The sequence below is a fragment of the Rhea americana genome, unplaced genomic scaffold (genome assembly GCF_003343005.1).
Source record: "Rhea americana isolate MKP2758 unplaced genomic scaffold, rheAme1 scaffold_388, whole genome shotgun sequence".
Taxonomy (NCBI): Eukaryota; Metazoa; Chordata; class Aves; order Rheiformes; family Rheidae; genus Rhea; species Rhea americana.
The window spans coordinates 307,008-334,363 of NW_028186521.1; the positions used below are offsets into that span (position 1 = coordinate 307,008).

At 41.6% G+C, this 27,356-nt stretch overlaps 1 protein-coding gene across 1 annotated transcript in view; it reads right to left on the reverse strand.

Annotated features, from left to right (window-relative positions):
- Positions 1 to 27,356, reverse strand: part of LOC146591094 (SH3 and multiple ankyrin repeat domains protein 3-like) — an 88,169-nt gene that overhangs the window by 7,679 nt on the left and 53,134 nt on the right. The window contains exon 9 of the mRNA XM_085313472.1: positions 11,552 to 11,618. Coding sequence (XP_085169598.1) covers positions 11,552 to 11,618 — 67 coding nt within the window. The remainder of the gene's footprint in view (positions 1 to 11,551; positions 11,619 to 27,356) is intronic.

Below are 27,356 nucleotides of genomic sequence, written 5' to 3' on the forward strand. Positions count from 1 at the left end.
ACGGCACAAACCTGGGTCTGCTCTCAAGATAGAATTTAGATAGAGCCAGAGATACAACCAGATTCTCAGCTGGGACCTGCAACGAGATGGAGACAGCAAGGGACAAAGAAGTTTCTGCCAGAGAAGATTCATGGCCAGATGGCAAAGGACCCTAAAATKAATAAGGAACAGTGGAGGCAGTCTGATGTTAAAGTGTCCTATAAGCCCACTTATATGCATGAGAAAGTCCAGCAGGAAATCACCATTTGAGACAGGCAACAGTCACAAGGACAGCAAAGGCACCTGGCTGGCACAAACCTGGAGGCTGTGGCCGACAGAAAACCAAGGCCACCTTGCACACAGGGCAATGATGCAGGCAGGCAATGGAAACGAAAATGTACCCACTGCACTGACAGCAGGGACTGGTGCAGCACTGGGAACTCTCTAGGCATCAGTTTTATTGTCTTTTTAATGTTGACTCTGAGCCCTTTTCTAGGAGAAGTAAACAAGAGACCAACAACCCTCCCATGGGATTTCCTCTTTATTTCTCTCCCCAAGGGACCATTGTGTGTTCAAAAGCAAAAAGCTTGGGGAAATCCTGTGCTGTCTGTGGGAGACCAAGAGAAGATGAGAGCTTTGCAGAAGGGCTGAACATGCAGAAATGCCTGAGATTGCTTGCTCTGAGGAGCCCATTAGAAGCCATGGCTCCCTCCCAGGGAGACCTACATGAACCAACCACATCCTCACAATATGCCAACCACATCTGTGCAGCTGTGGCCAGGTCTCTGGGACGTACAGCCACCCTAGGCCCACCCAATGCCTTCCACACACAAGAAGATCCTCTCYTCCCATGCTGCCTCACAGGGTACCCACAAGAGAGCTGTGATCCTGCCTCCATTGCCAGCTTGATTTGAGGGCCATCACTGCAAGCACAGAAATATGGTCTCCTTTGATAAAAAAAGAGGTCACCATCAGCTTTACGGAGCTAGGTCCTCTTCTGCCTTACAGTTCAAATACGTATTGAGCAAGGTGGCTCTGTCCTGTTCCTTGTGGGTCCCCTGAGTGGATGTTCCCTGGCCACAGACTACAGGACCCTTCCTCCTCCCTACCCTCCAGWACCGCAGCAAGACCTGAGAGGGTGAAATCACATGCTTCTCCAGAAAGAGGCTAGTTAAAAGAAATGTCAGGAGCTGAAACCAGGGTCTCAGCTGAAAGCCTTGGCTCAAGGAGAGTCCAGCCTTCCCGATAGGTCCACACTGGAGTCACCAAGGGACAGTGGCAGCTCCTCCTGCCCAAAGGGTCAGGCTCAGCACAGATGAGTACCTGGGTTTGCCAGGTGAAATCCTCACCAGGAGACTCAGAGGTGCTCRCACAAGGCCACAGAGCATGATCAGCATGACGTGATGTCCAAAACCACCATATACGTCCCAAAGAGCCAGAGGCACCCAAGAACCACTGCAGCTCAAGCAGCTCTGCAGGCTGCAAGAGTGGATTCTTACTGTGCCTCAGTCTGCTAAAAATTGGTAATAATAATAAGCCATTGAGTCCAAACTCCAGCTAAAAGTAGGATCGATTCAGGCTACTGCCAGACAACAGCTTCTGATGGAGGTTTCCTTTCTCTATCCCCCCAAATCCTCTGTCCCCAAATGGGAAGGGAGGAAAGCAAAAGCAATAAAAAACTTCGTTCAGGTCATACAATCATCTTTGAAGATTCTTTTCTACACCTTCTCAAGAGTTTAATCAAAGTGTGTTTACTGGGTTTCTCACAGCAAAATGAATCACTTCTTTGAGCAGTGCTGTCATGGTAACTGAAGTACAAGCATGCTCTAGCCAGCCTAGTTAATCTGACGTTCCCTTGTTCGCTTTTTTTGCCCTCCAGAAGGAGAAACRTCTTGCCCTCAACTTGAGAATGCCTCTCATCGCTCAGGTGGGGTGGGGTGGGAGCAGGATTCAGCCACAGCTCCCTGAGGAATTCCTGGCACAGAAGCACGGCGCCATCACCTGCACAGCACTGGACCATGCTCCAAACAACCCCACGCTGCTGTCTAATGAACTGAAATGTAATCAACACTCTAAGGTTATTTAGAGGTTTACTGGCTCAATGTTAAATATTCATGTAAAAGAGCAAAAGCATACAAAGAGCAAATGCCTCCACAGTTCCAAGCTGAGAGGCCACATTTACATTTTAATAGTGGAAAATTACAAAGCAGAATGAAGGGAAAGCACACAGCATCCCCTCGCATGCAGTGCACAACGCACGGCAAAGTCAAGCCCAGGCTTCTGCTCCATGCCAGAAAGAGAGAGTACTACGTAGAACCTTCCAGGTGTTTTTTTATAGGAATGAAAATTAAGGGAAAGGAAAAGAGTGATTAGGCAGACCAGACAATCTTGTCAGCTTCAAAGAGGTAGATGTTAATTTACCCCTGAACTGAGGATTAATCCACTGTAAGGAACTATAGCCTTGTTTTTTTTTATTTATTTACTAAAAATATTTATCCTCCAATCATTTTTCCAGTCATCCCCATTTGCTCTCAATTATCAGTCTTCATACCTGATGTTTCACCTCTTGATATAGTCCCTCAGAGCTACCTCCTTCCTCTCACACCACTCTCTCTCACCCATCACTCCTCAGTCCTTCGTCTTAACGTAGATCTCTTCCCTCATCTTGCTCAGAGAGCAGCAATCCTTCATAGCTGGAAATGGATTTCTCTATGTTTGTAAAACTTAAATTGAAACTGCTAAAAATACGGGTTAATTAAACCYGCTAGTTTTCCCCTACAAGCTATTCTCAAACACGCTGTCAAGTCACCTGCGAGTAGTGCATGACATGCATTTTTCAGCCCTTCTCTTCAGACAAAATCCATCAGCCTGAAACTCCTCAACTCTGGAAATATTTTCAGTCTAGTGTATTCTTCTTTCCTCTATTTCACCTTGTTATATTCAGCTCATCAAGAATCCCATTTGGACTATTAGGCCATTGCTAAAATCCCACAGAGGAAACCTTAACATCCGCAAAACTGTTGCAGAAAGGAAATGAAATTAACAGAGATGATAACAGAAAATAAGGAAAAAATAGTAAGTATTTTTGATCTGTATCTGAGGATAACTCCTATACATGATTCTCTATTAGAAAAAATACATACAAAACAAAATGGAGAGTTTAAAACTTTTCTCTCGTCAATTCCAAGGACAGTATAGCCAACATTTATTCATTTRTGTGCATTCAAATTAGCGGATCATAAACTTCTACACTAAAGTTCAAAAGAATTTGCAAAACACCTCTTTGGCCTATATTTACAGGACTCCTTTAAAAGATACAAAGGATTGGAAGACAGCTTTGAAAGGGTCAATGGGATGATTCAGATAACTCTACAGATCTTACCCTCATATAATTTCTAGGAAAAACCTGGAAAAGATGAAACTAGACAGTTACCAATAAAAAAAGGAATGAAAATTTTAATTTATATCAGCCATCAGGCTTTAAGAGTCTAACAGAAATAACTGCTGATATAATGAGCTTAGATGAAGCTTTTGACATTTAACACCCCAATGATATTCTGATTATACGTTACCACTGTGCAAAATTACCAAGGCCCATTTCAACAGATCCAGACAATAAGATACACAATAATGAATTGCTAATGGAGAACTCAGGAAGCTCAGGAAGTGTGGGTTAGACAAGTAGACAGTGGGGTGGACTGAGAACTGGCTGAAAGGCAGAGCTTGGAGGGTCGTCATCAGTGGCGTGGAGTCTAGCTGGAGGCCTGTGGCTAGTGGCATCCCCCAGGGCTCAGGACTGGGTCCCATCCTGTTCAACTTTTTCATCAATGACCTGGACGGGGGATGGAGTGCCTCCTCAGCAATTTGCTGATGATACCAAGCTGGGAAGAGTGGCTGATACACCCAAGGGCTGTGCTGCCATACAGAGAGACCTGGACAGGCTGGAGAGTTGGGCGGAGAGGAACTCCATGAGGTTCAACAAGGGCAAGTGCAGAGTCCTGCACCTAGGGAAAAATAACCCTAGGCACCAGTACAAGCTGGGGGCTGACCTTCTGGAGAGTAGCTCTGCAGAGAAGGACCTGGGAGTGCTGGTGGATGACAAGTTGACCATGAGCCAGCAATGTGCCCTTGTGGCCAGGAAGGCCAATGGTCTCCTGGGGTGCATTGGGAAGAGTGTTGCCAGCAGGTCGAGGGAGGTGATCCTGCCCCTCTGCTCAGCCCTGGGGAGGACAAGTACTGTGTCGAGATCTGGGCTCCCCAGTTCAAGAGAGACATGGAGCTACTAGAGAGAGTCCAGTGTAGGGCTACRAAGATGATCAGAGGGCTGGAGCACCTGCCCTATGAGGAACGGCTGCGAGAGCTGGGCCTCTTMAGCCTGGGGAAGAGAAGACTGASGGGGGATCKYATCAATGTGTGTAAGTACCTGAAGGGAGGGTGTCAAGGGGAYGGGGACAAACTCTTTYCAGTTGTCCTGTGTGACAGGACAAGAGGCAATGGGCAGAAATTGAAGCACAGGAAGTTCCGCCTGACCGTGAGGGGGAATTTCTTTCCTGTGAGAGTGATGGAGTACTGGCACAGGTTGCCCAGAGAGGTTGTGGAGTCTTCTTCTCTGGAGATCTTCAAGGCCCGCCTGGATGCAACCCTGTCTAACATGCTCTAGGTGACCCTGGTTGAGCAGGGAGGTTGGCCTAGATGATCTGCAGAGGTCCCTTCCAACCTTACTGATTCTGTGATTCTTATGCAAAAGTTTGCATAGATTTTTGCAAGAGTTAACTGTTTTCACCACAAGATAATAATACTCGGTTATTCTGGTCTTAAAATTCATTGTTCCATCAGTTGCTTTTTGAGGAATTTTTCAAACTCACAACAACAACAAMAAAAAAGGCTCCTCTATGACCTCATCCTTGATCAAGCATACAGTTACCAGAGTGCTAATAGCATCCTCTCAACTACAGTGGGCTCTGCAGGCGGGATGGCTAAAAGCTCTCTCAAACAGTTGGACATAGGAGCATCCTCGCAGCAGGCTCACAAAGCAGCAAGCCCAGTCCCTGTGAACACTGAATTTAAGTTAAAATTTTTGTGAACTTCTTTTAGTCTATCCACAGGCTCAGGCTGCTGAATCAATGATAACTTAAGGTGACTTAGTTCTCACTCTACTAGAAGATGCAGTTGAACCCATTTCTTAAATTTGCAATGGGCTCCATTAGACAACTTTGAAGACTGAAAGAGGTACAGCAAGACTCAAAAAAGGATTCTATATCAAGTATGTATCACACAAATGTGGGTCCTCATGATGGAACCTGATAAGAAAAATGGACTTTCCTCAATTCAAGATCAAGGCTAACCAGACTTGGGTGAAAATTAAGGTTCAATAACTGCCAATATTTCACCATGGAGAAGCAAGTCTCCTGGTGATGTGCAGAAGTCTGAGCACCACTTCAAGACGCAGGCATCCTCTCTTTTAAAGAAAAAAAAAAAAATCAGATACTGATACCAAACACAATTCAGTTCAGCTTTCTCAGATAGGAGTGATTTTCTGTAGAAGATTTACGTTCTATGACCATCCTATGACTTTTGCAGTAGGACATCTCTAGCCTAGATCACTGAACATGCTGTGCCAAGAAAAGCACAAAATTCATGCCTACTCCACAGTAATTGAACAAAACCAACTTCTGGCAGGCCCTAAGAGCTGTTCCAGTTGTTCCACCACATTTCACTGCAGTTTTGTAGAGAATCACACCTTTTCTGTAGGAACAGCTGGACTGGTCAAACTAAGGCTTCACATAGCTTAATATACTGTCTGACAACTGTGAGTAAAAATTGTTCGTAGAAGGCACATACGAAATAAGGGAACACAGAAAGTTATCCTTCTCTGACTATCCACTTATTTCTTGGCCATCGCCAGATTACATGTTTCCTATTATCCTTATAAATAGAACAAGTCCAGCAAGAACATCTACATCCGTTATACATTCCAGGAAGTATGACACAATTAGAAGAAAAGAAACAAAGCCTTCCATCATACAAGAACTTATTTATGGCTTTCATATAAAACTTTTCAGCACCTACTCCATTTAACAATTTCTAAAAATTTCTCTGAAATGGGKTCAAGGAAAAAGGCTAGAAATGAAAAAGAAATGTATATCATAAACAGATATGAAAGGCATAAGTAAAGGTTATCTCAGTCATTCTATTCCATTCTACTATGTAGCTCCAAGAAAAAGTTACCTCAGAGCTTGCTAGTGGTTGGAAACCCTATTCAAACACAAGAAATCATCACAAAAAACCTAAAACAAAGSAGACATTCTTATGCCACTGTAGAAATTCTCCATCACAAAAAATATATAGTAGAGCCCAAGGTGGTTCAGACAAGAGCAAGAGGGATGGTCAAAGAGCTGAAATGACATCATATTTCCTTCATAAAAGGATAAATTCAGTAGCTAATACTCTTCATCTTGGAAGGGAAACAATGTAAATGAGAGATGATAGAAGGCACAGAGATGGGTGGACATGAATCGGTTGTTTATGTCTCTCTTTCAAGTGAAGGTGGCAGCTGACGGGATGAAAACAAAAGCAAAATGAAAACTGAGGAGGTGGATTTCAACACAAGAGTAGTTGAGTTGCTATTCTTTGCTACCTGTGGATGTCAGAAAGTTACATGGAAAAGAAAAACATTGAGAACAAGTGTGGAAAAGAGAATGAGACTTTGAAACATACATGTCCTGATCCTCACATGATGCAATCCTAAAACTACAATATTTCTCATCATGCCACAGGAGAGCAAGCGTGCACTGCTGAGCAGAAATGGGCCTAAGCTCCAGGCTTAACTTCTATGCTCYTCAGGGATGTTTCAACAAAGGTGGATATTACGAACAAGCTATTGGATTTTAGCAGCAAGTGATATGAATTCACAGTGCCCAAGGGAAGTGAAATGCATATCTTTTAAATGGATTTTTCAAATCTCCTTGAGGGGGAGAAGAGGAAGAATCAGTAGAATTGGAAGATTTTACTTTTTTCACATCCAGGGTAATCACAGACTGAGCTCCCACAGACAGCTTCTGAGAGACAGCTTCATAGTGCAGTGGTGATAGTTGGGACAGCTTTCCAATATGGATGATACCCAAAGGACAAGGAGAATGAAAGGTCTTGGGTTTGTTCCAGGACATCTTCATTAATGAGAAATAACTTATTCTTTTGATTTGAACTATAAAATGTCACAAAACTGGGATTTCTCAGCAACAACTGATAATAGAACACCCAAAGCCTCATATAATCTTTCTAATATGTCATGGTCTGAATTAATATCCTGATGTCAGTGCACACAGAGAATTGAGTGGCTAAGGAGCGGAGTCACATGCATCAGGACACGCACTACTGATCATTTCTCCACCAGGATAGGAAGATTGGATTGGTAATGATAAATGGACACTTAATGATGAATGAGATAACKGGGTGATGTCCTGAACCTTGCTAGGTCCAATCTCCATCACCACATATACAAATACGTTGAAAAAAATCTACCCAAAGCAGCAGGAGAAAGAAGGATCTGTCAGCAATGCTCAACCATTTAGAGGTAACAGTACCCAAGAATGGTAACATCTTGGACATATATGGGCCAAGATACTAACGCAGCCCAGGAGCAATAACTGAGACTGCAGAATCAGACCAAAGTGGATTTGTTACTCCCTCAGCATTGCCTGTAATTCCGTAMGGAAAACAAGTGTTGCTATGGGGTACTACAATCTGGCAAACAGATGCTAGTGATCTCATACAAAGTTGTGGATCATCATTCTCTAACAAAAAAGGTATTCCACCTAACATAGGGTAACTATTTTGGGCCTTGTTATGACTGATAATGAATTAATTCCTTTGACCTGAAGTTGGTGGTTGCTCAGTGACCACGAATCATGACCTGACTATATTTAGCATAAGAAAAGAGAAGATGGCTTCAACTGTTCTTATGTACATGTAACACCTAAGGTTAATTTCTCAACACTGAACTGAAGTTATATTATTTCCTCCTCTATTTTCGTATGGGGAGAGAGAAATATGAATTAAACTCAAGAGCTTTAACAAATAAGCAAACCAAAAAAGTTATAAATCGCAATTATGAAATAAAGCAACTATAGTTAGATGTCTGTTTGGACAAATGTGACAAAATGAAGACAACCATTGGAATTGCAGAGCACGTTTACTTTGTAATTATGGAGAATAATTGAAATCAATATGGAGTTACAATCTGAAAATTGATAAAGGGAGCTAAAATCATGAAAGAAAAACAAATGGCTTGCAGGATGGAAGAAGCTTGAAAAAAAGTGTTTGGTTGCTTTGGAGATACAGAAATATATTCTAAAGAAGCAGGAAGAGGCACTTGTAACATCATGATGACAAACTATAAACAGCTACGAATTCGTTGAAACGAACACTTTAAAACTTGTGGACTAAGAAAACTCCCCCAAAAGATGGATCAGGAAACACTGTAAAGAAACTGATACGGGATTCAAAAAGTGATGTACAGTTAATACCACTGTATACATTCTTATGGAAAACAGGTAATGTGGCACACACCTGAGTTTATTAACACGAGTTACACATTTGAGTAATAATGCAGATGTGAATTTAAGACCTGAATCCCAAGGGGACAATCAAATAGACAAGGCATTAGACTAGCACGGGCACTCCAGAGAGACACTGAGGTTTAGATGCACTCCTGCTTGCATTGTTTTCCACTGACCAGCTCTCGGCATTCCTCTTAAGCACACAGCCATTCTGCATTGCCATCTCCAAGGGCTGTGGTGGGAACTAGTTCCCAAACATGGCTCACGATCACTTTGGAAGTGAGCTGCCCCATTCATAGCTATACTGCAGCAATTAATTCAAGTTTGCTAGAGTAGGCAGCCTAAGCATTTCCCAAAGTTATTACCAGTAACAGTGTTTAACTGAGAACTTTCCCAAATCTGCCTGAAGCAGTCAGAAGCAAGGYTCTCCAGCCTTTTTCAAGAAGACCCTCTGCTAAGGAAGAGGGTTCGGGCTGCCCTCATCGCTCTGAGACACAATTCCCACATGGGCATCAGCAGAGGCTGCATTCAGAGGCATCGCGATGCGCTCCTTCAAGCACATAAAGGGACTGTTGTGACGCTGACAAGCCTGCATGACCCGACCTCTCAGACCCAATGAAGAAGGGTAGTGTTTGCTATACGTGTCATTCTTTGCCTATACACTTGTAATACATGAGAACTGGAAAAAAACAGAAAAAATGAAACAGCCCAACTTCCATTGTATCAGCAAAGCATTTTCTGTTGTTTGTAAAATCATGTTCTCCCTCCCTAGGTTTGAAGCCTTACAGTCTGACTTTTGAGCTCAGTGCTGGTGGCTGTGATAAAATAAGCAGTGCTCTCACTGCCTGAACTGTCCAAAGGGACTGAAACCCAAACACAGCACACCACAGCTAAGCCTGCCTGAGAAGGACCTGCAGCCTAATGAGGATCTGTAAAGAAAAACAGCTGGCACTGATGACCCTGCATCAACACCATGCACATTTTGGGGCATTTTACTTTAAACTATATCTACTCTAGACCCATGAGCTGAATGCTTGTTATCGTAGGGAGCACATATGATGTGTTTCTGCACCACATCTTCTGGGTTATTTTCACCAGAAAGAAATTCAGTTCATACCCTCCAGCCTTGCTCTGCAGCACAGAACAAAACATAGCAAGTGGAGACAAGCAGCTCTAGTTCAGAAGTGCACTCTTCATTCAAACTGAAACACTGATGTATGGCCTAAGAGCCAAAAAGTGTAGCTACATCCTATGGAGTGTCACACAGAAAGGAGTGAAAGCTGTTGCTAAACATCTTCCCTTCCACAGCCTCAACACTGCAAGTCTTCTATGAGTACTTCTCATGGCCCGGGCCACTAATGCTTGTCTCACAGCCAGACAAGTGCAGCTTAACACTGGGAACTTGGAGAAGATTTCTCTAAGATCTACCATCTGAGAACTGTCATCTGCAATGCTGCATYACGCTGCCGTTCCCTACCAGATTCTCATTTTCAGTATTTCCCCCTCTGTTTTGACAGTACTATCAAAGAAAAGGAACAACAACYAGGTTCTGCCCCCCTCCTTCATACTTAGTAATGCCAGTCTGCTTTCTTCCAATCAGCCATTTGCACTTCTGGATTCTTAATAAACTTTGAAAAGTAATTTCTCTTTGCTTGGAAAGTTCATTTGCTAGTTCCATTGACCCCAGGTGGATACCATCTGGACCTGCTGGTTTGTGTATGATTAGTTTTGCAACTGTTATCTGACCTATTTTATATAAACAGCTATATCTAAAACATGAACAATTTCTTCTTACCTGAYATGCTTTCATGCCCTTTCTCTTTAATTTTTTTCAACAACAAAAAAAAATGTAAGTCATTCAATCACAGATACAGATTCAATCATAGAATAATTTAGGTTGAAAGGGACCTTTGGAGGTCATCTAGTCCCATCTCCCCCCCCCCCCAAAAGCTAAGACAATCTCCTTCGCTTTGAATTGATAGGTTGGATTTCTTGCAAGCCCTGTCCATTAACACARTTATAAGGATTTTTTAGGCTTCTTCTATGGCCTGATTTTTATATTTTCTCACAAATTTTCAGCAGCTGTTTAGAAAAAGCAGCAATAGCTGGCTAAGAATAGAATTGATATAAAGATATCTTAAGGCCCAGCTTTCTAGATTCGTGGCCATTTCCAAGAACCAAGCCTATTACTTGCTGGCTGTTTCAAACTCCAGAAGTCTTTTTTCACTTCCTGTCCTGATGATTCCTATGCCTTCTGTGGAAGTGCATATAGAGAACTAATTCTTCTACAGGGTAAATCACTTTGGTACTTCTATCACTCCAGAGAGCTCTGGACCAGCAAAATTCTCAGAAGAATTCAAGAAGGCTCAGGAGGTAGTATGATTTTATATCTGACCTAAAATTTTGTTTTGCATGGCACAGAACACATAGCACAATAACGTCTAAACTACAGAACAGAAGAGATGTTTCAAGGAAAGACTAATCAGAGAACACAAAAACATTCCTCTGTAAGAAACCAAGTGCAACTAGAATAGATGCTACTCCACTTCTTTTACCTACACAAACACCACTTGGGGGGGGGGGGCAGCTCCATAACCTCTACTACTGCTAAAACAGAGGATGTCTCCTTCTTACACCATGCCCAATTATTAGACTTAACAGGAGAGGATCACTTGTAAGAAATGGCATCAAGGATGCAAAGGGAGAGAAATAGATAAGGAATTTTAAAGAAAAGCTTTTTAGACTTACTCCAAGCTAGCTAATTCTTCAGCTTGGCTGCCTCAGCCATCACAAGCAAACACTGCACTGAAAGAAACAAACTCAGTACTGATGGCCTCAGGAGGAAAGCAGATCTGTATTGCCACTCCCAACAGCAAAAACTAGCTGCAAGCTGCAGCTTCTCTTGATCATGGTAGGCAGCACTGGGGCATTATCATCTGCATTCAAATAGCCCTGGACTCTAGSGTAAGATCAAAAAGGGAGAAAATGGGGGGAGAATAAAACATAAAACTCACCAACATCAGACTCTTTGTGGGTTTTGATGATTTCAGCTAATTCAAAATTTCCTGCAATGATGGCCACCTGAAAAGAGAGGAGGGAAGACAGTTGAGTGGTTCTGAACAGCAGTRATCCTGTGCCTGCTTGCACAGATTATGCCATATGGACTAATAACAGCTGCTTTCCATGAGGGATGCAGAACTAACAATTGTTCTGCCTCAGCTAACCCAGTCAGTAACCCTAAGGTGGAAATATATTGTCAGCATTGCAGGAGGAATGTGTTTTCATGGATTGTGCAATGGAAGGATAGTGAATAGCTTAGGGGTAACTATTCCCATCCTCTTAAGAGTTTGGTGATGATATTCTAACACCAGCTAGGAATTAATTTTGGGTCTTCCATGTACTGACAAGATGTCCTCAAGCCTGAAGTTTTGCAGTGAATCAGAGTCAGCTGAAGAAACAAGGCAATTTACCAGTAACTGAACTCTCTGCACGTCTTACCTGAATGGATCCACAGGACTAACTCACACACACTCCAAGCTGCACAGGCTGAGGAACCACTTCCAATCAGAAAGCTGCTGCAGCATCTTGCCTCAGAAAAGTCACAGCATTTTAAACCAACATTAGATATTGTTTTACCCATCCTGTAGTTTCTCTCCACATGAAGAATCTTTAAAAACCCAAAGGAACAAGGAAAGAGGGGAAGCCAAATATTAAATCTGCTGAAGACACACACAGATGGAACTGTTATGTCTGATTCCAGGAACTGCTTCTGCAGATGCTAACATCCTCGGAAATTGCAGAACGCTATCAGAAGGTGAGTTAACATACAAGAGGAGAGAGACTGAAGTACTACTCTCCCGAAGCAAGTATTCAGTGGATGGATTAATGACAATGCTTGAACTCCTTTTTTTTTTTTTTTTTTATATAATGTATTTGGAAAAAACAGCAGCATTGCATCATAGCTAATAAGGCAGAACAATCCAATTTTTTTCAGAACAGAGTCCAAAAATATTCTTTTAAAATGTCGAAGAAACAGTAAGATGGACAGGAGTACATGAAATCCATCGTAGTCCACAGGAAATTAAACTGGGAGAACTACACAGGACTGAGCTGGTGGAGTCTGCACCTGCCCCTCCAAAACACAACCATCTCTGCCTTTCCTCTACTATTCACAGTGAACACAGTCCTTCTCAATCTTTGTTTCCCTCATTAGGACAGTGTCTTCATTCAGCAGCACCTACAAGTAGCTGGAGAATTAAAAGCAGCTGGATCAGGTTGATTCCCAGTAAAAACAGTGTTGTTGGTTAGAGACTGAAAATGTTTCTAAGAATAGGCTGAGATACTGCTACTGATTTTGCACAGACACTGTATGTGGCGTGACATGGCTGTGGTGCAGGACGGCTATCTGGGAGCAGTGGGCAGCTTGGACTGGGAATTATCCACCCTGCCTGTGAGAGCACTACTATGTTACCGACTCACATCTTTATCTGGCCTTTCCCAGATGCTTTTATAGAAATACTACACTAGTAACAAGCTCCCTGCCTCAGTCTTTACGCATCCTGCTTTTCCTTTGCGTGTCCAACACCCCAGCTCAGGTCATCAGAAGTCCTCAGCTAAAGTATAAGCATCTTAGTTATCCCAACAGAAGTGCAGGTGATCTGTAACCACCTGCCTCAGWCCTGCTCCTGTCTCCAACTCTGCAGATGTACTCTCTGGCAATGGATGTACATCCTTTCTGTACTTGTCCAAAACACCTGTCAGAAGTCTCCCGAAAGCCAAACGCAAGTCACTAGGAGAAGRGTGATGAGATGCAGAAGGCACTTCTGTTCTCAAGATAAATCCAATGTTAATGGTTATATCCAAATAAACTCCTTTGTTAACAAGATATGATTGCCAAACTTGTCCATCCTAYAATTTTATTTATTTATTTATTTAAACTTCAGGGTTTGGGCACAAACTGAAGAACAGGAAGTTCCACTTGAACACAAAAAAAACACTTTTTTTTTTTTTTTTTTTTTTTTTTTACTGTGAGGGTGCCAGAGCACTGGAGCGGGTGCCAGAGCACTGGAGCGGGTGCCCAGAGAGGATGTGGAGTCTACATCCTTGGAGATATTCAAAAGCCATCTGGACAGGGTCCTAGTCACTTGCTCTAGGTGACCCTGCTTGAGCAGCTAGTCCAGTTGAGTTCGCCTAGCTGATCCCCAGAGGTCCCTTCCAACCTCAACCATTTTGTGATTCAATGATACTTGAGACAAATATTTTTGATCAGGCAGTAGTAGAAAAACTCTTCCAGATACTGACAAAGTCAACCACAACACTGGCAACTCTAGCTGTCTGTAAAAACATTTTCCTGCCCTCCTACAAGAGTAGGTTTTAGAAATATGAGCTTCATTTGCATTTTATCATTAACTTGTGATGAAGGGATATATTTAACTTAGTGACTCAGTATACCACGCACACCTCTCTACTATGATCCTTTATCAGCAGAAATAGTCTTACTATCCTCAGCTCAACAATGTTTTTCCAAATTTTTCCTTTTCTGTGGCCTAGAAATCATGTTCTAACTCCTCTGTCAAAATTGGAAGAGATCAGTTACRGCTGGAAGAAAGGAAATCTTCCTTTTTGCATTCCGAAAATTAGAGCACAGGAGCAGAGAAATTTGAGTAATTATTTTCCCTCAAGCCTGCTTCAAATTGCAATCTCCCTTTCTCTCCCTCCCTCTCTCTATATTTATTTATACTTTCATATATATTCTTGTAAGGTCTACTCTCCCAAAAGTCACATTCTTTAGACAGGCTAAGAGGAAAATGTCTGTACAGAAGGACAAATGACTTGAATTTTGGGAAAATTTGATGGCAAAAATACCCAAACTGACAAAAATCTGGAAAGGAGTTTTTAGAAAAAGTATCTGAACTTCAGTGTTCCTCAAACATACAATTAACATATGGCCCACAGTCTGTGTGAAAAGCCAAATTCAGTGTACAAATTATGAGCTTCATTAGATGTATGTATACAGAATAACTTCTAAAATGTTCAATTTTGTGATGGATTTATTTGCTGCAACATAAGCAGCTAATGCCATCACAAATACCCCGGGGCATCTCGCCTGGCCCCAACTGCCGCTGCAGGAGGTGATCTCCCACGGGTCCCTGTTGCATCTGCCAATCCCACTGGGACATCTCGGGCACCAAGGCAGCTGACACCAGATCTCCGTGCTCAAGCAACTGAAGCTCTCCTTTTCATAGCCGTAAAAGTGTTACAACTTCCAGGAAAGGCGAGAAGAAACATGCTGAATAACTCTGCTAAGAATATAATCTCATGTAAATCCCTAGGAAGGGAGAAGAGCCCTGCTGGTTATATTTTTCAGTCCAGCTAGAAAAAAGCAAAGGAGATGAAAGGCTTTCACTTATTGCCTTGTATTCCACACCTCAGCTGGGGCTTCACAGCACGCTGATTTCCCCTGCTATGAAACCACTTGAGAGGTTTCCACGCCTGTCTGCTCACTCCTGCCCCATTGCCAGCTTGCTCGATGCAATTGCATCGATGAAATGGTTTGAGAGACTGCACGACAGACTGTATTAATGAACTGTTCCAAGTAAAAAAAGCAATTCATTTTGGGGGACAGGTAAACGGGAAAGGGGAGTTTCACAGATAGAAATCGCTGAAAACAGGTTTTTGTTTGTTTGCTTACATTTCAAAGCCAAAATTTATAGCGCATGTAAAACAAAGTGGGAGGAATTGGTGACCGCACCAGAAAAATGTTCTGACCTCCTCCCAGAAAAAAAAATTCCTCTATTTCAAACAAAAAGCCAGATATCCAACAACATAGAAACGCTCTCTTAATATCACAGCCAAGCTACTTATCCTATTGACACTATAGAGATAACAAATACTATGCAAAGGATATTTCTCACCACATTTTGTTCTCGTGCTACAATATAGAAGAATCTGCCCTCCTGCACACCACAGAATGAGCAATGAAAATCCATACTCAGATGGGAAGAAACACACCCATATTATGGCTACAGCACATGATTATTTTCTTAAATGCTTTTACACCTTGACTCATTCCATAGCATGATATCAAAGTGACCGTGCTTTTTTAATCTAACAGCAGTTTGTTTATTTTTACATTTTTAAGTAAATGAAGTGATTTCTCAAAGGAAAAAAAGGAGGAGGGGCATCTGAACAGGCTGTACTGTATGTACTGTCAGTGTGCTTATAAGGACTTATAAGTTAAAAGCAGAAAATAGAAAGTTCATTCAAATATTCCTGGAAGGAATTAAAGCTGTGACATCTAAGTCAGACTGTGGATAACAGCACATGAAAACATCTCTACAAGTACAATCTAGTTGCAACAGACTGCTACTGCCTCTACATACTCTACAGCTCTCTAGCTCAAGTCTGCACACTCCCCCACTCACTCTTACATGCACCCTGCTGCTACAGCACAACACAGACACAGCACCCTCCTAGTTTGGGAGATACATCCACTCCTGATCCAACAGCAAACGGATGCCTTGCACGCCAGCAGCACGAGGAGCTGTAAGTCAGGACTTTGTTTCATCACCAAAGCTAAGTTACCCACAGGAGAGGTCAGAGGGCTGAAATTGCTACTTTTTCTGTATGCTAGGCACTTGCCTTCTCCAGCCAAAGGAGGACAAGGAAGAACCTCTGTTCTCATGGTCTCTGCTCTGCAATAACCTCTACAGAGCGGCTTTTCTTCAAAGAAAACTCAAAAGTGGTCAAGTGGGATATGCACACATCAAAGTAGTTTCACGCATTCCCACTATGCCGCATAAAACCAACGGAACATTCCCCACCTCCTACGACCCTCTTCACAACAGATTTGGTATCATGGAATTGAGGTAACAGATGAGGATTTACCAYGAACACAGTAACAGTGTGCCAAAGTGAAACAATATGGAGGGTCCATCTGCAAACTACTGATGCACTTCATGTCAGTGGGGGCAGTCACATCTCAGTTGTGTACTAACCCACCTCTCACATCACACTGAGGGTGTCCAGTGCTACAAAACAGAAACCAGTGAAACTCATCTCTGCAGTGCCTATGGTTTCAGTACAGCTGGCACCTCCATACCCAGCGCCAGGCCACTGTGGCCATGCCCAAAGAGAGCTGTCTCCTTGCTTCACTTAGCACAGGTTTCTGACAGAGGTGGGCAGTCAACTTTCTACCAACAAATATAAATCAGACACACAGACACTGGTTACACATCATTAAACTATAGCACTTAACCAGGTTTTGTTCCAGGCCTGTCTTTATAAAAAATAATTATTCTTGTTCTGTATGTTACTATATATTCATACCATAGGCCCCATTATCTCCTTACATTGAATCATGAGCCAGGATGGAGACCAATCTCAGATCGACATATTGAGCTTTGGAAAGATACTGCATCTCTCAGTTCCAAAAGTGACCCTCCCTTTCCAGGATCCAAGTGCTTGGCAAAGGAAGAAAGCACACATGTATTATATGAAAAATGGACCCAGTGAGAGAGAAGAATTGAGCAGGAAYCTTCCTGCTATTGAAAAGAAAAAAGCCCTGGAAATCATACTCCACTGAGGCAGGTGCAATCGCAGCCTGCATGCTTCACATGGTGCGGAACCTGCGGATGCAGAACTGCACGAAGGCACATAGCAGGCATAGACGGGCAGGGAGCATGTCTGGGAGATACCCTCARCTTCCATCCACTCTCGAGCAAGCACTAATCTATGGAAACGATAACAAATCTGCCTGCAGCTGTCTCTGTTCAACAGACACACGTGAGTCTCCATTGGTACATACATTCAAACYGCCCAACAAGTCATGACAGGATGCAACTCCAGCTCTGAGTCTTGCAATTTTTTGATGGAGAAAGAACCAAAACATAAAGGGATATCAGTTCAATTTTGATGAATTTCCTAAGGATCAGGGGAGAGCTTTCCTGTAGCAACTTGATGGTCATCTAGCTAGCAGTGCTGTTGAAAGACAGCTCATCACTGGACTTACTGAGCTGCCCATTRAAGGGTATGAGGTCACCCGGTCCCATTTGAAGGTAACTGCTACCATGGTCAGCATCTCAGCAGTCCTATGGAGGGCTCAGAGAAGACCACCTCCAGAGATAACAGTCCTAGCCAACCTGCAATGCAGGTATTTTGCATGGGAAATGTGAAGAATAACTATTCTAAATAACTATCCCGAACATAAAAAAGTGATGCAACTTTCCTTGCACAATGACAGTACAATAGTGGGTAGAATTCCCTGGAATTTCTCCACATAAATATGGACCATCCTATGTCCAAGGTGGACTTCCATCATTAGCTGCTCTTTGGTTCCTATCTATGGTACAGCACTGTTCCCCTGTACTGAGGAAGGGACTGATCCTATAGCACTTGAAGCTAACAGACAGGTTGCCACCTTGGAAATATCATCTTCTCAAAGAGAAGGGGAGTTGAGAACTTGGAGATAGAAGAGTACCAAAACAYATCAACTAGCCACTGGTCACAGAGTTCTAGCAGTATGTGCCTGATGTGAGGRAATCCTCCAGTTGACAGAGAAGTTGGCTAGGAAGTGAGAAGGAAAAGGAAGAGAGGAAGGCAAAGAGATGAAGTTCTGTGGTAGGAGTTTAGATTTCTTGATGATACCTTCAAAATGAAATTGCCCAGATGAAGCACAGAGGAATACTGAGTAGATGCCAGAGTGCATAGCTCTGAAAATGCTGGTATTCTCACACAATTTCATACCTTAGCTATCCCCAAAGCCCTAAGAAGCAACCTGTAAATATGCCAGTCTGTGTTATCAGTCATTTCTGTATTAMTTTTCCCAAGAATTTGCCAGCTATGGAGGTTTTCCACTGTTGATGGTGTTCTAMCTCTCTGTTATCCCAGGTAACAGAAATTATTTTAATCATCACATCATTTATTTATTCAGGTAGTGTTACTGTAGGTCTGGATTTTTTTCAAAGTTGTCTACCTTTACTTGGCCAGGCAGACTTCAAGCATTTTCTATATTTATTCTAGATTTCCAGAAATCTGGCAATCCTACTAGGTCATTCCTACTGCTTACATATGGTAGCTCCATCTGGGCTGCCGTATGAGCAGAAATTCTAGATATGCTCACAGCAATGTGTACTGTGATTATATTGCACAGATGCAGCTAGTCTGATGCTTTCAGGAAGTGTCTTTTGGGTCAGCCATTGTATGACTACACTGTAGACTCAACATTTCCTGGAAGCAATAGACAGACCTCCTGTGCACGAGCTACACAGCTGATCTGGAACAAATGCATCTCAAGTGTCTTTTGAACCTGCAAACCAACCATATAATATGTATGCAATAGAACCAATACCTCCTGGAAATACCCAGCTTACTGCCAATCATCTATTCCAGAAATGAGTATTTTCTATGGACCATACACATAGTCCTTGATTTAGGCAGCTAGACTAACATTCTGTCACTAAGTCTAAAAGAAGTATCTGCTAATGATCTGCATCAGACAACAGGGGCAGATAAACATGTACAAGAAACAAAACAATCTTCCAAAGCTACAACCATTTAGCTCTAGGCCGAGATACGTATTTTATCAGTATTTTCAGATGAGGCTTATGGAGCTGTTGGGAAAAAAAAAGTATGATTTTCTTAATGAGAGGCGCACCAACTGTCCCAAAGAGAGGCAGATAATGCTGTGATYTCCTGCAGCAAGGTGGAGCGGAATGCCCTAATTCCAAATGCTCTTGTGAAGCTAACAAAGCATAAGAAGTGATGGTGGAGCCACTGTGCTCAGGAAGTCTTCAAGTTGAAGGAGGAGGAGAAATTTGACCTGCAGGCTCCAAGGAGTGAATTTCATCTCTTTCAGGACCGTCATTTCCAGCAGGGCTTACAACCATCAGCACAGGCTGCAAGAGGAACAGCAGTGAGTTGACCAGGAAGTACTGGTATGAACATCAACAGTAATCTTGGCATTGGGTTGTTATCTCCCCTGTACTCTGCTATCAGGGACTCTCGCAGGTCGTATCAGTAGGCTGCCGGGCAGCCCTGTGGGCCTATGAGTGGGACGTCCTGGAAGTCACAAGTCCCAGAGATTTGACATACCGTAGGATGCTCTGGAAGTGAGTTTTGACTTCCTGCAGAGACCAAAGGTGAGTTGGTTGTACCTCCTGAAAGTATAGATAAAGGAAGGCAGCAACAGTTTATTTGCCCAGAGCCATGATGGCAACTGCACAGAAACCTTGCAGTGCCATGAAGCACACTTTAATAGATCAAATCATGGTTATGTGTCACAGAGAGCCGAGTGCATGATCCATGGATAATCAGTGCCTGGGGAAAGAGTACCCCAGACACAGGAGAGAGAGGACACAGTAGTGAGAATGTATCTTGGGTCTACTTGTTCAGATGGAGCCATGATGGACAATGCAATCCAGAGCAGGCAGCATAGGCKAAAGAAGCCAGTCACATAGTCTGGGGGAAGAGTTGGTGCAAGTCTGGCCTCTGGTCTATCCAGCACTGAAGGATGCTCTGGAGCCCTGAGGAACATATAGATCCATGCCCAGAATGGTCCTCACAGCCAGAACCAGTGGTGAGTCTGTCAGACCTCCTGAGCCCTGCCAGACTCTTGTCGTGAAGGACAGGGAAATGCTGGGCTTCCTATGCAAAGCAGACACTTTTGTGTAACATCTGTAACCAAAGYACAGCTGCTGCCGGTCAGGGAAGATTTCAAGTTGGCAACATCATCTGSATAATTGAAGCTGAGATGGCATCTGACTCAGAATTAGATCAGTCTCACACCAAAGAGTGGAGGAGGAGTGGGAGGGAGCCAGGAGGCCAGAAACCTGATCAATTTTTACAAGACAAACTTCAAATGAAAAGGGAGAGAAAGCAAACCAAATAAAGTGAGGATAAGAAGAAAGCCTTGAGAGAGTAGATAAATAAAAAAATAGTTTGTCAGACAAATGAGAACTGCTCCTTGGTAAGCGGACTGCTGTCTGTCGAGAGCAGGGCACAGGTATGCACCTCTCTAGACACACGCACAGGCAGTGTGTGAGGGAGGGGGACATGCAAAGGCAGGAGGYCTGGGGTACACATACAGCACATGCACTCTGTGAGCAAGCCCACACTYGACCTCTCAGAAAAAACAACTTACAGTCTGTTACACCATGACAGAAAATCATTCAGGGCCAGACACAGTTTTCCCATGCTCTACAAACTTATAGCTCTAGCAATGGGAAGCCCAGAGTTCAACTATATAATGACTGATAAAAGCAGCTAAATAAGCCAGTGATCTACCAGGAGAAAACACTTTAAATCTAGCACAAAAAAGAAAAAAAAAAGACATAGGTCAATCACTGGTCCATCATTAAATGCAGATGATACAACTGTAAACAGCAATGCCAAAAAGGCAACAAAGCAGGTATTTAACAGAAACAGGGGAATGTATTCTTCCTAAATGATAGCAGGTATGGATTGGAAATTTACCTGCCATAATGATGGAAGATGAGAGAGAACATTTGCTAAATGTAATTAACATTCAGATAGAAAGTCCTGATAACTTACAAAAAATCTTCAAAAAACTAGTGGAGGAACTCTTCATGCCATCAAAAGAGCAAGTCTTAAAAAGATTAGAGAAATTCCAGGGAACTGAAGGATCATCAGTGTTCTTCAACATTTAATATTATGGAAAGCAACGACCTCCAAAAACGCAGACCAAGTTACGTGGCATCAGTCCTAGGGAACTGAGACAGAATGAACTCATMCCTCCATCATCAGCTGCCCTGCTGCTACTCACCCTCACAGACGGCCCATCTGCAGACCCATCCCACTGTGTCCCGGGGCTGCAAGTTACTAGCTCTCACAGTTTAGCGAACATGCTTCAGCGACTTCAACTTCAGCCTCCCCATGCATGTTTTTCTGGAACTCGTGTGGTTTGTGAGCCAAAGCGACAMGGGCAGCCCGCTTCTCTGTGTGCAACAAAATCTGAAGTGGCTGCTCACACTAAAGGGATATTCTGTGGGTATCAGGTTCACCTGAGCATACTAAACAATTCACAATTTTAAAATAAATAAAAGTTTTGTTCTAATCACAGAAAGGCTAAATTCTAGATTGCAGAGTAGAAATACAGCTAGGGGAAAAAGGCAGACAGACAGAAAAAAAGGAAAAGAAATCATTCTCTCTTTTCGTGCTTTTCATTCTGTTCCTCTCTACTCGTTTCCCTCTCTAATGTCTTTTCTAGCTCTTTTACTGCTGTGAAGTTGAGAGTTATCTTCATATTTTCATCCATGGTTATTCACACCTTTTCTCTTCTTTTTTGCTTTGCAATTGCATTTTTTTGCCCATGCCTGGATTTATATTCCTACCATATTCATTCAATACTGCATTTTTCTAGTTAACTAACTTGCTGTTTGAAACATTTTCAAAACTGCCCCAATAATTTATAAATAATATTGCATAAGTATTAACTATACTCACAATACCTAGTTTGTTTTTTAACATCTTCACAGAAATCATACAGTGCATAATAATACTCATGTAGATTTAGCATTTAGAATGCTTTTCTGAATTATTTTCTTGTGCAGTCCTTATGCTAGTTTTGACACCCCAGAATCTAATTATATTTTATTCTCGTTTTGCTGATAATTTCCCTAGTTTTAAGAAAGTAAATCTTGTTTAAAAAGGAAAAGAATAATACATAAAGTTTGATTGACATGTTTATGAGTCTGGCTGGCAGAAACAACTATATAATCAGTAAGATGAAACTCAGTAAGGACTAGTACTAAGTGTTACACTTAGAATGGAAAAATMAAATGCACAAATACAAAATGGAGAGTAAGTGGCTAGGCATCATACAGCAGAAAACAATACATGGTAACAGCAGAAAACAAACTAAACACAAATCAACAAAATAGTGATGTTGCATTAAGACAAATTTTAATTCTAGGATGTTTAACAAGATGATAAGGCCCCATCTGGAAAAATATATTCAGACTTGGGGCATAGTTCTTTAAGGATGGAAACATATGCAAAGCAATAAGGTGAAAAAGAGACTTTGGAAACATGGTGACTTAGCAAAGAATGAAAGAACTGGGTTTGTTTAGCCTAAATGACAAAAAACTAAGAAAAGATATGGTGACAGTCTTCCAAATCTTAAAAGAACATTACAAAAAGAATGGTGATCAGTTATCCTACTACCACACTGTTGGACAAAAACATACGCTTACTTTGCCCCAAAATAGGTTAAAATCTAAGAACAGAACTCTGATTTTCTAAGCAGAGAGGAGCACTAAGACAAGCTACTTTCACTGGTTGTAGCACCTACTTAGCAGATAGTTTTTAAGCACCTTTTGCAAACACCTGMAGGGCTGATTGCTTATATTGGAGGGGGGGGGCAGGGAGGCAGCTAGAAAAAGTTGCATCCTGACCTCTATTCAAGCCATTCATGCCCAGAAATGTATGATACAATACATTTACTTTTTTCCATGACAGTATATTCAGACTGGGACCAGGATATATTGATTACACACGTTACATGTTATGTATCATTTAACTAGCTCAAAATGTATTGTTAGCAAGGAGAGTTATCATCAAGCAGGATATTATTAAGTGGCATTGCTCAGGTTCTTGGTCTAAATCTACTCTACGGTKGTAATAACCATTTAGTCAAAGATATTGACTTCCAGGAGGTAAAACTGATGACAGTAAGAAGTCTGGTGGGATAACAAATAAGTTCTTGTTACAGCAGAATCTGAGCCTTGTGATGTTTGTCTTAGTGCAGCCAGGCTATGAAAAACAGCCACAGTACATAGCTACAAGAGGTAAAACTCTTAAAGGTAAGAGGTACTGGCTGCACTGAGGTAATAAGAGGTAGAAAGAAGGAACATAAAGGCAAAGGGGAGGGGAAAAAAAAGGGGGGGGGACACAAACATAAACTCTCAGGGGTAATACCATACCTATGAAGACTAATTGAAAGTATCTAACTGAAAGTATCAATTAGAAATAATGTCAAGCCAGTGAAAAGCTCTGTATGTCACAATAGCAAGATCTGTATTAGTATACTGAGGTTATTCCTAGCAACTGTTTCAAGAAGAATATGGGAAAAGTGAGGAAAATTCAATTTATAGACATAAAAACGATCTGTTAGATATAAAAGCTTTAAAATGTGAGTGTTAAAGGAGCTCATACTATTCTATTCATCAATGGAGAAAACTGATGGATGATCAGATCACTATGCATTGGTGCTAATACATAGGGAAGATATCCAATTGCAAGGCTTTCCAATTACTGCAACACACAAAATCTAATAACAGGAAGATTAAATTAGGTAGAATAACACTGAAATAAAACAGAACTTCCTAGCAGTGAGGGTAATTAAGCAGCTTACTATGAGAGGTAACAGACTCAATTCCCCTTTAATCTGCGTCCTGCAGACTGTATGCGTGAGAGTGGAGCATGAACTTCGCAGTCACAGCAGTAACTTTGGGCCTTTGCAACTGTGAAGCCATATGTCCCACTCTTCTCCGCATCTCTCCCGGGCCWGAGGAAAACAGGTTTGCCTGCCCTGCACTTTGATATTTTCATTCCTGCGTTAAGATAGAGATAATACTCCAGAGAGTTAATGGTATTTTCAGATAGACGGGGGGGAGGTTGCTTTACCCTATAATTTCCAATAGGCCTAAAGAGGCACCATGGCTGAAAAATGAAGAGAAGTCGTTCACATACAAGCAAGCTTGTTACTCCTTTGGCACATCAAAGAAAGCTAGAGTGCTGCACAGGCAGCTCCTCCTCTGTGACCGTGTTGGAATGATGCTGTGGAAACCCTGCAAATAGTTAACAAGACTCAAGAACAAGGCAGAGAGGATATCTTAACACAGTAATGCAAAGGACAGCTGGTTCCAGCCAAATAACCTTGAGGAAATCACAACACTTGAAGAATGCAAGGAGTCATCAATACAAAAACAGCAGAATAACCCAGAGTAACCTGTAAGTTTATTAAGGCTTATTAACATATTAAATTACACTTCCCTAATTGAATAATGAGATGGTAATGACATGATAACGATGTTACCACCTTCTTCTCTGCTTCTTATGCTAATTAACAGGAATATTAAAGCACAAATGCAGAGCGAATACATGATGTAATAAAACTGTGACCAATAGAAAAATCTGTATAAAGTACTCCCCCTAAAAGCTTATATAAATAAAGAACAAGAAAAGGAGAGGGTGGGGGTAGCTTTGTGGATCTACCACCTAGCACCCATCTCTGCACAGAAATGAAATAAACAAACATCTCAACCCTGTGTGACTATTGGTTTCTTGCACACTGGCTAACAACCTAATTTTGTGAGAATAGCTGAAGCAGCAAAACAAGATGGTGGGAACAGATGCTGAGCACCCCAAAAGGTGTCGAGCCCCACTCAAGACCAAGAGGTGCCAGTCTCATACATGGAAACTGGCACTCAAGAAGAAGCAATTAGACTTTGCAATCACTAGTAGTTTACTTGCAATGCAAACTACTCTTAAAACTTGATTTATGGGCAAGTTTTTAATTAATTTCAAGTATAAGGAAAGTTAGAATATGCTGGGTTATGTTAGCTGATCATTAAGGATAGCCAAGAGCTTAAGCACAGATAATGAATTTCTCATAGGTCCCAAATTTAATAAATTTCATGTTAACATTTAAAGAACATACTTTTAAAAACTGAAAAAAAATCTATTTTTCCACTCAGATAGCAAATGAAGCAAGTTTGAGGAAGATGTGTTGCATTCTTGGTACATAACAGGTTGAGTAACCATTCTAAGTGCCAACTGGAACTCCACACCTCCATAAATTATTTTAATTTCTACAATAGTAGAGTTAGAGAGCAAAATCCATAGGCTTTGCACACATTTACCAAAARCTACCTTCCCTTGAAATCCAAATGCTTGACACGAGAGAACAGATGGAGGAATACAAGGTTACTGTTGTAGTGACGACAAGAAAAATATGGAGCTTATTAATAAAAACAATGTTATCGACTTTCTCACATCAGCTAAAATTTTGGCATAAGTTAGTCCTAACTCTTTAAAGCATGTCAAACAGCAGATATTTCTGTTTTACACATGTTGAGGAACAATGGCAACTAGCTAGCAAGAGTTTACAGTTAAGCTAACTAAACTGTAAAATAACTACTAGCTTTATCTTCTCCTTTGACATATTCTTAACACTGAACACTTATAATCTACATAAGTAGAATTAAATGTATTATGTTTTATGACATCATAAGATATGACGTCATTAACAAGTAAGAACTCTAAGCTCTGCAAGCTAAAATTAAAGTTGAATTAGAAAAATCACAGTTAACTGAAGACACTCTTTAACAAAATCTCTGCTTGCTCTGTTTGAGCAAATTCTGTTGCCTGGGCAACATGACTGCAAATTTCAGAGTTGAGACCATGATGTCTATTTTATAGCAACTAGATACACATTTTTGAGTACATCTCACAATATGCCTATGTTGCAATAAAAAGCTGATACAAATGATATGTTAAGATAACACAGAAATGTAAATCTTTAAGGAGAACCATTCAAGGTTACAGGCACAATTATGTGCTTTACAGATACAAAAAAAGATTGAGAAAGGTCAAGGTACGAAATAAGAAACAATAAGTAAAAAATAGCTGAAAAACAGGAAGACATTATAATACATGAACTGTAAGAGCAGATTGACAAAAGAGTACACCTGCAACTCAACAAGGGAGAAAAGCTTTGGTACRAAGAATGCTGAAAGGTTTTTACTTCTGTTTTCACTCCAAAATTGGCTGTGGTCATGTGGCAAATACCATCAAATCAGCAAACCATTTGGTTCTGATAAAACTGCCACAGTATTTGGGGGAGTATTTGCCTTCATGCCTGTTTCTGCAATCAGTGTATGAATCACCTTTGCTTTTCTGCAAATCACCAGAGATTTGCAGACCGGAAGCTGAATTACACTGCCAAAAATCTGTTAGAAGAAATTGCAGACATTAGTGGTTAAATTTGGTAATATTAAAAAGCTCTCAGAAAACTGGAAGAGACTGACATTACAACTAGCTTTAAAAGTGTGTGGGACAGGAGAGGGAAGCATAGCACTATAGACCTGGCAACTTAATTTTACTGTCCAGAAAAATGCTAGGTGAAGCACATAATCTGTAAGCAGAGATGACAAACAACAGGAATTTATAAAGAGCAAATCARTTTTAAGTGATCCTAGTTACTTCTATGACAAGGTAACAGATCAGACTTTGTGAAAAGTAAAGGAACAGAAGATATCATCTAGTTGTATTCTGTAAAATTTTTGACAGTCTCACGTGACATTCTCAGAAGCTATGGAAATTAAATCTAGGTGAAACTACTACCAGTTGGATGAAATACTGATCAGAAAGCTCATCCGTGACTCACTGTCAGACTAAAAAGKTATGCTAAATGGGTTTCACAGGACTCTACTCCTGTCCTTTTCACAGGACAGGTTCAGTAGCATTCAATTTTTTTCTTTAGAAAACTGGATGAGGGCATACAGAATATGCTTATTAGATTTATAGGTGAGATTACGCATTTGGTCGGGGGGGGGGGGACAGAAGATGAAGCCAGATTCTTCTCTAAGATGTGCAGAGAAAGAGTAAAAAGAAATGGTCGCAAGTTACAACAGGGGAAATTTTGCTTGGGCATAACAAAAAGACTTTACCAGGAGAATGAGTAAGCACTGGAACAAGGCCCAGAGAGGTGGTAGCACTCCAGCCTCAGGAACATCCAAACCTTGCCTGAGTAGGGCCCTGGACATCCTTATACAGCTCAGGAATAGGCCCTTCTCTGAG